This window comes from Pleurodeles waltl, chromosome 3_1 (genome assembly GCF_031143425.1).
Source record: "Pleurodeles waltl isolate 20211129_DDA chromosome 3_1, aPleWal1.hap1.20221129, whole genome shotgun sequence".
Lineage (NCBI taxonomy): Eukaryota > Metazoa > Chordata > Amphibia > Caudata > Salamandridae > Pleurodeles > Pleurodeles waltl.
This window is the reverse complement of record NC_090440.1, coordinates 1,666,388,288-1,666,401,276: the sequence shown is the minus strand read 5'-3', so window position 1 is coordinate 1,666,401,276 and position 12,989 is coordinate 1,666,388,288. Positions and strand designations below refer to the sequence as shown.

The 12,989-nt window shown below is 41.8% G+C and overlaps 1 protein-coding gene across 1 annotated transcript in view; it reads right to left on the bottom strand.

Annotated features, from left to right (window-relative positions):
- The window catches only part of MTX2 (metaxin 2), a 331,615-nt gene that overhangs the window by 244,486 nt on the left and 74,140 nt on the right, over positions 1-12,989 (bottom strand). Inside the window, exons 2-3 of the mRNA XM_069225416.1 lie at positions 5,391-5,438; positions 1,237-1,283 (exon numbers count right to left, since the gene is read on the bottom strand). Coding sequence (XP_069081517.1) covers positions 1,237-1,283; positions 5,391-5,438 — 95 coding nt within the window. The remainder of the gene's footprint in view (positions 1-1,236; positions 1,284-5,390; positions 5,439-12,989) is intronic.

The following is a 12,989-nucleotide window of genomic DNA, read 5'->3' as shown; positions in this document are numbered from 1 at the left end:
GATGTTTGTTTGCCTTTAGTAAGGTAAGTCTGGCAAATGCCACAAACCCAATATTAATCCATCCAAAAAATGAATGGCAATTCAGTTTGCTACAAAACACAAGCATTGACCAAGCCAGTAAGCGTGGCACTCTATTCATAAATTTTTTTTTTTTGGTACTTGATGGGTGAATTTGTGTGTGTTGCTCGCACCAAAACTAGAAAGAAAATCCCATTACAAAGCCACATCTTGAGTACAACAACCCTTGAGTAAGACCCTTTGATAAAATACTGCATCAGCAGACTGCATAAGCATACCTGGCAAAATATTGCGTTGTAGGTACTTCTGACAGGCAGTGTTTCTGTTGCCACCATAGGAAAGTGTACGTGCATTTACATATTTACTTTGTGAGCAAACAAGCCATAAATCCTACATATTTTCATGATGGCAAAGCAATACAAATAAACTCACAATGGGGATTAGTAGTGTGTTATTATGGAAGGCTGAGGTAGACATTCAAATAGTACACACTTTCTTAACAAAAAAGATGTAAATCTACACTTAAAATGCAAAATTACAACAAAGTAAATAAATCAAACAACACACGCTGGCTTTCAATTACAAGCTAAAAGTCATGCAGCACCTGCAATGTAAGAAAAGGACTACTTGATGCCCATCACCAGAACCTACTGGACACACAAATGGGACAATGGAACCAGCCACTGGATGCCACCGACGGACAACCAATCAAAGCTGGCAAACTATGGAAAGCACAACAAAGTCAATGGCTGAAAAAGGCTGACTCAGAGCCCCCTCACTCTGCTTCCGCACTTGCTATTATAATCATTACGGAACTAATGACATACTGACCTCTAGAAAATGAAATGTCTATAGTCAGACACAAAAAGACAGATAAAGTCGCGAGTGTGTGATGCCACAACACTGTCAAGGACTGTAAGAGAATCAGCACCAAATCCAAGTTCTAAATACCACCAGAGAATTCACAGTGTATTTCTAGGTGGCAAGAAAGTGTACCATGCAAGAAACTGCAGAATAACCGAGAGCATTTCTCCAATCCCATATTTATAAGCACTCACAGCAGAGAAAATATTCTACTCACACAAAACACATTTTTACAATCAGGTCATACAACAGGGAAAACATTTTTAAAGCCTACTTTTTACGATGATAAAATTGGCGAACATTTTGGTGAAACCCCACTCTACAACAATTGTTTATTAGTCATTAATGTGTTACCTGCACAGCAAGAGAGGATGCATTGTCAGACAACAAGATCTGGTCACCTAAAGAGAAAAAAGAAAAAATCTGATATTTGCAACACGCAAAAACCATGATTTCTGCAAGAAAACAGTTAGTCAAAGATGAAGTGCAAAAAACAAGAATATAAACATAGGGAAAGGAGCACTTTGCTAAAGAGAAGGGGATCCCTCTCTAAAGGGACAAGCAAGACCAGTGGAAAGACCAGGCGGCTGGCAAAACACACCTGGCAAGAGAGAAACACACACAGTCATGTCTAGTGCGAAGGACACAATAACAGGGCACGGATTTAGCCACAGTGACAGACTTACCTTGAAGGGCAAGCAACACATGTTACACACAATACACAGGTGCATCAACAAAGACAGGCCAGGCTACAAAGATGCAGTGAGTCTAGAACGAGAGACAATCCCAACCAGTTAGACATCCAGATCGACGTATACAAAGGAACACAGATAAAAGCAATGACACGTGTATACAGAAAGACAGACCCGGCGTTAGAGACGTTACCGAGCTAACCAGATCGACAACGCAGTAGACACAGCTTTTTAGATAATACAACCAAACAACACTAGGTTAAAAAAAAGACGGACATTTTAAAAACAAGGAAGAAAACAGTCAGCAACATACAGCCAGATCCAGAGACAAACTGAGACACGTAAAAGTCAACGAGTGCTTTCAGAAATCCAACTTTTAGCCACATCAGCCAACATGAACACAGTCTTTAACTAATCATGAGCTCTCTCACCCACATTCTCCTTCAAATGGCATTAACCCTCAAACGCCAAAACACAACTCCGTGCTAAAACCACTGCTGAGAAATATAGCCCAGAAATACTCAACAACATTCCTATTCAGTCTCAAAAAATGCTCACGTCCAAATTATCCTAGAAAAACACTTAACCACGCAAGATTTCCCCATAAACATTGAAGAAATGTGGTTCAGCCTAGTCCGCTACACAACTTCATCCCAAGCCACAAGTAGCAGACCCAAATACTCTCCTTAAAAGCAGAAGAAAACAAATCTTATTTTTATCATCCTTGGTGATCTCATCTCCAAACAGGAAGGGTGAAAACAAGTTTGAACTGCTCGGGGTCTTCAAACGCTGTGGCAAATCCCCCTTATCAAGCAGAAAAGCACAGCCTCACCTTTACTGCCTTAATATAGCCATCTACAATGTAAGATCCATAGACAGAAAATCCCAGATACTGAGTGTGTATTCATACCAACCACATACTTTCACCACTATTAAAATTCACGTTTTTATTGTATAGTGTATATAAAAATTTTAAAGTCTCTTATTTTTTCAATGTCACCATTTCAGTGGGATAATATAATACATTTAGTAATATCAATAATTTCACATGACTCACACTATGACAAACACAAAGCACGTGCACACACAATTTGAATTAAGATCTTATTCATTTATATCAATGCACAATATGTGATCCCCTCATCAGCAATATCATATTCACATTGGTCTTCCTCTACAAGTAAAGGTGGTGTTTAGGTGATGTTAAAGTTCTTTCCCACCTTCTTCAGGACTTAAAACATACAACAACATGCAACACTCATGAAGTTATTAGAGACATTACACACAGGAGCCCATTCTTGCAGACGTCTCACAAAAAGCAACAGTGTAAACTATCAATTAGGTCCTAGGTCGATATTCACGTTTTTATCCTTATTCCATTTCCATCATCCTTGACCCAAAGCCCTTGTGTAAGCTTTATTCATCTCACTTTTATACCATGGCTGGAGGATATCTAAACCTTCATGCTGGACTAAATCAAATCATCTCAAAGATTGTCGTGTACCTCAAGTGTCTCATTTCCCCCAAAACGGGAATTTCCTTCGTCTCTTGGGGCTGCCAGCTCCATGACTACCAAAGATTTTGAGAATGTGTGTTTGGTAGCATCTATTTGTAGCACAAAAGTATGTAACATGTTGCAAAAACGTAATCCCCTCACACCTGACAACCAGATCATGCATCACAGAACTTAACACCCCCAGTCTACACTTGGAACCAGCTTCAGAATAACCTGATCAATACTCTGGACTCCACAAGACAGACCAAGTAATGTAGGTATGCAAATATAGGTACTTTAGCGCTTTCTTCATTTTACCAAAAACAGGGGGGGGGGGGACAGCTAAATTGGTCTCTAGGTCGAAATCTGTGGTCAGCAAACTCACCACTTACAAAGTCTAAGGTGACATATCCTCCCTTTCACTCCCCGAAGCACAACTCGGCAATGGTGACAGTAGTATGAAGCATCAATTCCTGAATTAACTTTGCAAGTCTATTCCAATCTGAGATACCAAAACGCCAATTGCCACTTCTCCAAGTAGTTCCTGAACACAGGAGAGAGCAGTAGATGGGAAAAAAGCTCCAGAACTCCATCTCTCAAACCCTGTAGTTTTTACACTGCTTTCCACTGTGCCACTTGCTGCTGCACCAACAAGTACATCTAAAACAGTTCTAAAAACTACTCCTCCTCAAAATAAAATAAAAATCCCTGGACGTTGTCTTATCTCACACAAGCCCATACCTTCGTTCTCCCAATCCTTCTGCAGCTCAAGATGAAGAAGAGGATTCAAAGTCCAACCACAGTGGCCACGGAATGTCTATTCTGTGACCATCTGCAAATAAATCACCTCTTCCCTTTAAAAAAAAAAAAAAAAATGTAATAAACTCATCTCTTCCAAGTTCTATTCATCCTCTCCTCCTAATCAAAATGTTCCATACAACAATTCAATATGTAGAGTAACACCATAGAAGTACTTCCTATGCTGATTCAGTCACAGTAAAAAGTGATCACAAACACCCATAAAAGCACAACAGAGCAAGAGACAGAGAGAGATTTTGCCACAGAGTTCTAACCCTGTCCAGATACAGTAGGCAAACAAACGTCAGCTGGTAGACCCAGGTACACAAAATGGCTCATGCTGACAGTCCCATAAACAGACCCATAAAGGCAGACAGACCAATGCAAACAGAGAGCGCCATTCTGACAAAAAAGAGGACGTCAGGCAGTATGCCAATCCACGGGGGCCTAATCAGTCAGGACAGATGCATAGCTAGGCAGGCAAACCCAGCCAAGAAGGCAAATCCAGCTAGAGAAAGAGTCAAAGACAAAGCCATTCAGATAACCAACACCAGACACAGACGTACCGAAGACTCATTCATTCAGAGACACAAAAACATTACAGCAGAGTTTGTAAAAAGAAGACAGTCATAAACAATCTAATATTTTCATAGCGAGAAACAAGAAAAGACAGATGGACAGAGGCAGCTAGAGACAAATCACAATAAAAGGCAGGTCGAGCCAGCAAGCCACACACAGATACAGAATATATTTTCTCTGCAGCTGCAGGTCATTCATCTTCTTTTATCAGTGATATGAAATTAGAAATCCCGCCTGGAAAGAAAACACCTTCTGATATTTTTGTGACCTGATCCTCTCCTAATAAAAATTAAGTAAATTCGCTCTGCAAGATTTTCTCCAGCTGAACGTAAAAACATTCAGAATAATATCAAACCTACTTGCAGTTAATATCACACACTGTGTCTAGGTCTGTCACACAAAAGAAAGATGACACGTTTGCTGCAATAAAAATTCCATGCTTAGAAGACTAGGACTGCTGCCTATTAGTCTTCATTACTTTGCAGTCTTCTGACAACTGTAGCAAGCTGCTGAGCCCCAAATGGGGGCCATAATGTGATCTGATGATATATGAAGAGCTGCTAAAGGGAGCCTGCACGATCCTCGCCTATACATTTTAAGAGTTCCCTCATACTGAGAGCCCACTTTACCTCCAGAGTTCAAAAGCCGGCTGCCTCAGCTCTTGGTACAGTAAATCCGCCAACTGTGCCAACAACCGCATCATTCTACACTGCCTACAGCAGCAAGTGTAATGAGTCAATAATAAACTGAGGACTCGGTGGGGCATGAGTGGTTGGTTTTTTATTGACAGACACCAATTTATCAAAAAATGCCCTAAAAGAGATTAAAGACAAAATGACTCCTTGCCATGTGCAATCATTCCAAAGGTAATTATGCTAGAGGATGCTGAATAGACTCTAGGAACAAAGAGATACATTGCGTTATGTGCCGCTGACTGTACCCACCTTTCAAAGGCTGATACAGCGCTGCGTTTTCAGGCCATGGCTCTGCAGCTGTGGAAACAAACAATTTGCTTATGAAGAAGTAATTTAGCACAGTACCTCGGAAAACAAATTATTTCAATACAAACAATGCAACAACAGTTCACACAAAACATGTTTAGTGCTTACTGAGAGAACTACGTTGCAAGCCAGGGCAATGGGTTACCTTTTCACAAACATCTACCTACTATGTATGGATATACCCTCAGGTAGCGCATTTGAGTTACGCGGCAGGGGAAGCCCAAGTTATGCGGCAGAGTTGACTAAATTATGAGGCCTGAAAACAAATTATGAGGCACACTGTAGCACATTATGTTGCAGTATTACATTACTATTTTGTCAGTTGTACACGTTAGCACTGTCTTGGTAAAGGCTTTACCTCCTTAATACTTGTTTAACATCTCTAAACAGCAATCTGCAACTGAAAAGAGACACACCACGGCGCTGCAACACATATGGCATTTTTGTGTCAAAATCTTCAATTTATGGCATGGTTTATGGGTTATGTGGCAGGTCAAGCAATTCTAAATGTATGCGGAAAAAGCTGCAGCATCACACAATTCCAGTGGCTCTGGGAATAGGACCATGCACAAATATAGTACGCAACACCAACCTTTTGGAGTATAATCAGTAATGATCGGTCCTTTGCTGGAGAGTCACCAGTAGGCGTTTACAACATGCATCGCAATTTTATATTTACTGTCCTCACACAATTGCCCTACATAGTAAATCAAGAGTTTTGGTGACAAGCCGAAAGTCGGGAGTACTGTCTGTTACTGGGCCTTTTGACCAGATTACCATGGATCATATAGGATTTAGCACCACAGCACTCAAACCTCGCCCACAAAAAGTTACTGAACAGGAGGGACATAATGAGGTAAGTATATTTTCCAGGATACTTTCGTTGCCTTTTTCTTCTGGGCTCGTCTATTGTCGAAAAAAGTGAAGTGATCTACCAACAACTTTTCTTAAAGCAGCAATGTCATCTATGAGGTAAAAGCTTACCATTTTATGTAATTATTAAAATGATAACATTCAGCTTTATTTTTATGATGAAATTCTAAGTTTATTTAGAAAAATATGAACTGCTGTTGTCATTTTTAGGTCAAGATAACGAGACAGTGCAAGCTGTAAAGTTACAAAAAAAAAAAAAAAAAAAACACATTAGGAGCTTACTCTTCAGGTGCGAAGAACCTGCCCATTGCTTACTACTGGTTGACTTTTTTGTCATTTCCATTTGCTTGCTTCTTGTTTAATGGCTTTCCTAGTCCCCTTATATGTGCAGCTGCCCAGCAATATAACATCCTTGCCATCCGCAACTGGTTGTCTTGTGCCTTCTACTGCTCATTTTTAGCAACTACTTTTTTCTGCTTGCTTAAGCACTCCATCATAGTGCATCTATTTTCTAGCTATATGCCTCTTGTACTCTTCCATGTACTCCTCTCCCCATATTACCCTGAGTGCCATCTTACAGTCTCCCTCATCCCCTGGTGTTGCTGTCTTCCTTGTGTTTTTTTCACTAGCTCCCCTATTGCTTTCTCCCTCACATGCCCCAGCTCACTATTCCATTGCTTTCTGGCAACCCACTACCACCATCCACTTTTCTCGTCCCCACCTCCACCATTTTTATTTTTTTTAAATATATTTTTCAAATATGTTTTTTGGAGGGCCTGGCAGCAAATTGCTGCTGGTCCTCCACAAAAGAGCCTTCCCGCACTTAAAATATTTTTTCAATAGTTGATCTAATTGGCATCTGTGAATCAAAAGTAAATAAAGAAATGTAACAGAAAAGGATGTTGCACAATTCTGTATTCGTGGGCATGCTTAGTATGCATGCACATGCCTAGAGAACAACATGTTAGCCAAAAGCAGCCAAGTGTTTGCAGTTTTTAGGTTGATCCTACCAGATAGCCCAGCTGTCTGGTTTACTAAAGACATCTTGGGGACTTTCAGAAAGATGAGCTAGGAATGCATTCTGCTAGTTGAGTACTATTGCCTTTGCAGTTTGTAACTCACGCTTTCTGGCTTTAAATTCGCTGTTTATTTGCTTTAGCCTCGCAAGGGTCAGTTTATCCCTACCATTGCCTAAGACGTGTTTTGTGTATTCTCCCACAAACTCACTTTCTGTTTTCAGGCCCTTAAATCTTGTTCTTACCTGGTCACATTTGCTGTGTATTCAAAGCCCAAGGTCAAATGACAGGTGCTGCCTTCCAAAGGCACATGTTCACTTTTCTTTCTCTGACTTCAAAGTGACATGATTTGTGTGACAATCTTGCTGGATGGCGTGGTAGGAAAAAGTTTCTTCTAACATATGACAAGATTTAAATGAGCTTTGTAAGTATTTCAGAATATATCAGAATTACGAAGCACAAATGAAGCACATTTTCTTGTTATCTCTGAAGTGTGTTGGAAACACATACTTTAATATGATCATTACACTAGGTGATGCGATTTCCACACTAGTTGATGCGATTTCCACACAATTTCATCTGTGTACTGTATAGTTTTATTAGTAGAGCTGTATGTCTGTGCAAATGTAATGGTCATTTCAATTGAAAATGTGCTGTCTGTAATGGCAGTGTGCTACCACACTATGAATACTCCACTCTACGCCACCCCACTCTGCACCACTTCAAACAACTGCACTCTACTCTCCACCAATCCATGTTACCCCATTCAACGCCACTGCACTCTGCACCACACCACTCTAGGCCACTGACCTGAACGCCGATTCACCCTACACCTCTCTGTTCTACCCTGCACCACTCTACTCTATGCTAATGCAATCCTTGGCAATCTACTCTACACCACTGCAATCTTTGCTACCCCGCTCTACACCACTCGACTCTACGCCACACCAATCCACTCTACACAAATCCACTCTGCAACACAGCACTCTGTGCCAATGCACTCTGCTCTGTAGCACTCAACTCTCTTCCCCTACACTCTACATCAATCCACTGTACGCCACTCTAATCTACTCTGCACCACTGCACTCTACGCACTACACTCTATGGCACTATACGTAATGGACTCTACCCACTTCTTCTCTACTTCACTTCACCACTTCACTCTACTCTACTCTAAAACAATCTACTCTATGCCACTCTACTCTACTCTGTACCACTCCACTCTATGCCACTGTACACAACAACAGACTACTCTTAACCAATGCACTCTACACAACTGTACTCTATGTCACTGCACTCTTTGGCACTGCATTTTACTCTACACCACTGCTCACTACGCCACTCTACACCACTGCACTCTGACACTCCTCTCTGCAACAGTGCATTCTTCCCCACTGAAGTCTACTCCACTCTACTCTGCAGTACTTCACTCTGTGCCATTGCACCCTACGTCACTGCACTTTGTGGCACTTTACTGTACTCTGCACCATTATATGCTGCTCTATACCACTCAACTCTACTCTGCATCCCTGCTGTCTGCATTACTCAGCTCTATTCCACTCCACTCCGCACCACTGTATGCCACTCTACTCTATGCCACTTCGCTCTACTTCGCGCCACTTGACTCATGGCATTCCATTCCACTCCGCGCAACTCTACTCTACTCTACTGTGCACCACTGGAATCTACGACGCTGCATTGTATGATGTTGAATTCAATGCCACTGCACTCAATGCCACTGCACTCTACGCCACTATTGTCTGCAACACTCTCTGCCAGTGCACTCTACACCAGTCCACTCCAGTGTATGCCACTCTATTCAACTCCACACTATGCCGCTTCAATGCATAACACTTTCTACCACTCTACTCTACAACACTCAACTCTACTCTTTGGCATTCCACTCTATGGTCCTCCACGTCACTCTCCTTTATGCAACTAACCTTTATGCATGCTGAACAGCAGCCATACTGGTGAACAACACAGCTAAAGTACATTGGCAAAGCCAATAGTTTTTGTTATTTTTTTTTTTTTGCCGATAATAAACAGCCCCAGCAAAAAGAATTGCTTTCCACTGATGTTGTTGGTCTTCACTGAACAGTATTAGCAAAGCCGGTAGGCCCCAAAGGTGAGACCTGCCTGCTTTGCAAATTCTTGTTAAATTCAGAAAGCAGGTGCCGGAAAGAAAATAGAACTAGTAGGACAAGGAAAGAGAAAGATTGAGGGATAGAAAATATTTCCTCATGCAATGTAATGCAAAGTCATGATGGCAGCAGCAGAAGGATCCAACTCAACTAATCAAAACATGGGGAGGCTGAAAGGCCAATGCTTCTTGCCTTTAAGACCTACTGCCTTTGCCAATGCGTTTTGGCTTGAAGTTCAGCATCAAAGGGTGGGGTGGGAGGAAAAATGCTCTTTCCTGCAGCTGTGCAGCATTAGAAAAAATTAGAGGGAGAATGACATGACTGCTGCTGGCAGTACTTCATTCCACTGGTGCATGCACTCATGTGGGCATGTGCACTAGCATGAGGCACAAGCACCATTTGTTTTGGGTTTTTTTTATGTACCAAAAAATATGGCAGATCCCACTTATCACTAAATAGAAATATAAGACTTTTTTAGGGCAGAATGTTACAAAAGACCACATGGAGGACTGGGCAATGGAGGAGGGGAAAAGCAGCAAGCAAGGAAGACAGCAACAAGGAGGTGGGGACAGAATCACCCAATGAAGAGAATAACACAGAGGGAGAAGGCGCACGCAGGAATGTGTGAAGCCAATTGGCCAGCAGGAAGAGAAGCAATTGAGGAAGCAATCAATGCAACCAACCACGCTGCGCTGAAATTAAACCCTGAAACACGGGGAGGTGTTGTGGGTTGAGTTTATACCAAAAATATGTTTTTTACCTCAAGAATATATTCCCCATTCTCAGGCTCTACATGCATCGGGCCTGACTGAAATAGCCATTTGTAAATTTAATTTCAAACTACATGTGCAAGTGACTTGGTTTATAAGTGCAATGAACTCACAAAAGGCGAGTCTGCACTGATAAATCGATCTACTCATGTTCAATATTTCATCAAGTGCAATAGGCACACAATAAATATTACTCCAGTGCATGTTTCACTGCCAGGGCTACTGAGTGAATGTAATGGCATTTCTCCATGCACAATTATACACTACGTACAGTGGAGTAGAATGTACTTTGCATAGTCATAAGTGCAAATTCACAAATGTCTTCCAGAAGTATATCTAGAAACCTACAATACTTGCTAGCTTCCAGGCCACTGTTGGAAAATAAATAGTACATTCCTTAAATTCAGAAATCTATACCATTGCAAAATCATAATCATTGAATGAATGAAGCGGTAATTATAGAGCGGGCGAATACCTGAAGGGTTCTTGGTTCTAAAAAAAAAATCACACCTATAACAGCATTCTAAGGATGATATCAACTTACATGAAATAATATTTCTACAAGGGGGCAAGTATGAAAACGCCCCTTCGCCGGACCTGCTAAGAATACAATCTAGTGAAGAGAATATGTGTATAATCAGGAATTTAAAAACTTGCTGATGACTCGATTGATTCCGGAGATGGAGTGCCATTTTATTCCACAGCTGACTAGCTCTGTAGACAAAACCACGGCCACCCCATGAAGCTTTATTTCTCTTGCTAACAGATACCAGGTAGGATGCTGAAGATCTGATGTCAAACTGGATTGTACCACCTGATTTTTTTTTCTAGGTAACCAGATTTGACACTGTATAATCCTTTGTGGGCCTCTTCTCTCTGAAACTAAATATCAATAATGCAATAAAGTATTTATTTGCCAACATTTATTTTGAGCTATTCCTTTATCTGGTACTCTTTATTTCTGACGAGGTATGTATGTAATTTAGTTTTGTAGCAGATGTAATACTCTGTGTCTAGGGCCAACAGCCCTACACAAATTGACAATTCGTGAACATAGGTGCTTTGATCTAGCGCTCCTTCCAGCTGTTGGGATACTGGCCCTCTATACAAGTAATCTTGGTGATAAGTAAAGTCAAATCAACGTCTGTGATGCTGGGCTATGATAGGATTGTCTAGGTAGGAGACATGCCATCGAGTCCTGGACTCTACAGTTCTGTTCCAGAGTGACCATCGCTCCATGAACTACATTTCTCATGTATCACTGATACCTGGGAAATAAGCTCACAATAGGCATTAGTGAAAATTATGATTAACAATACTTCTATCAATTTGAAAATGAAACAATCTCTTTTCTCCTCAGCACTCTTAGTTCATTAGTTTCTCTTGCATTACAAAGTCTTTGAAATACCACTCTTATCTGTTACCAATCACACAACACTGGGAGGAAGTTGATATTTTCAAACAGATTAGCCCTCACGTGATAGGTACCATGAAAGAACACAACTTTGAAAAGCCACAATAAGACCTCCTTTATGGGGGAGGAGGGTGGTCACGGGGCAGGCACGGGCAACTGGACCACAATGGCGGTGGTAGAGGTCATTTGCCACTGGTGGCATGGGGTCTGTCCTTCTAGGGCTCTGCAACTGGGACAAGTACAAGCACACCTGAACTTGACTCTGAGAGTTGCGTGGGCGAACAGTCACAGGCTTCTCAGGGAGGTAATGTGGGTGGCATGGGCTCAGAATTCAACACTCATCCAGCAGACACAATAACGTCAATGTCCAAACCAGTGCTTGTCTTTTTAGAAAACAAAAGTACTTTTGAACCCCCCAGCAGTAGTATGTAATATACAATTGAATCCAGTATACAGGGCAGTGTTCCTGGTCACATTCTTCTTGGGGCTCTGAACCCCCTGATCTCCCCTTATGCTATAATCCACCACAGTGACCCTTAATGATCTTGGTTCCCCAGCAATTATGGAGAATCATCAATCAGGCCTAGATGCAGATTCTGATGTCAAATATCAATCAGTCCATGGGTTTTGGTGTTCTTAAATCTGGTAGTGTAGTGAGTAGGTAGGATGTCAGTCTCTCGAGCCAGACTGGTGTAGATCTTGTGGCTAAGTCTACCCCCACAGGCATAGACCATGGTAGTTGGAGGCAGTCCTTGGAAGTCACCAAGAAGGTCGTGCATGGCTTGTGTATCTTCTCACAAGGCGATATGGGTTCAGTCAAGCATCGATTGGTGACTGCCACTCTGATACGGGCTTGGCTACTGTTGTGCCTGGTGGTGAGAATAATGCAGGCCCTTTTGGGCAGCTGGCCGACTCCAAAGCAGGTATGGCACATCATGTGGACTAATGCAATCACCAGGGTAGGTTAGGGTAGTTGTAGCCATGACCAGGATATGTTCACTAAGGCAGCTGCAGGACTGACATTACCACCACAGCACCTGCAGATCAAACCAAACCAACAAAATCACCACTATAATAATAGCCATGCCACTGATAATCACCATAGCAATTGCAGGCTGCACTTGGCCAGTGCATTCTCGTAGGCTTTTTCACGGTTCCTGCCAGTAAGCTTTTGAGAAACCAGGGTACACTCTGCAGTATAAGTCATGTTTGGTTTTGCTCTTAGGCTGTCCCTCCAGCCAGTTATATACTAGTCTCCTCCTGTAGGGCCAGGCAAGCTCCTTTTCTCTCTATGCTAGCTTCAAGGAAGTAGACAGACCCTCAGC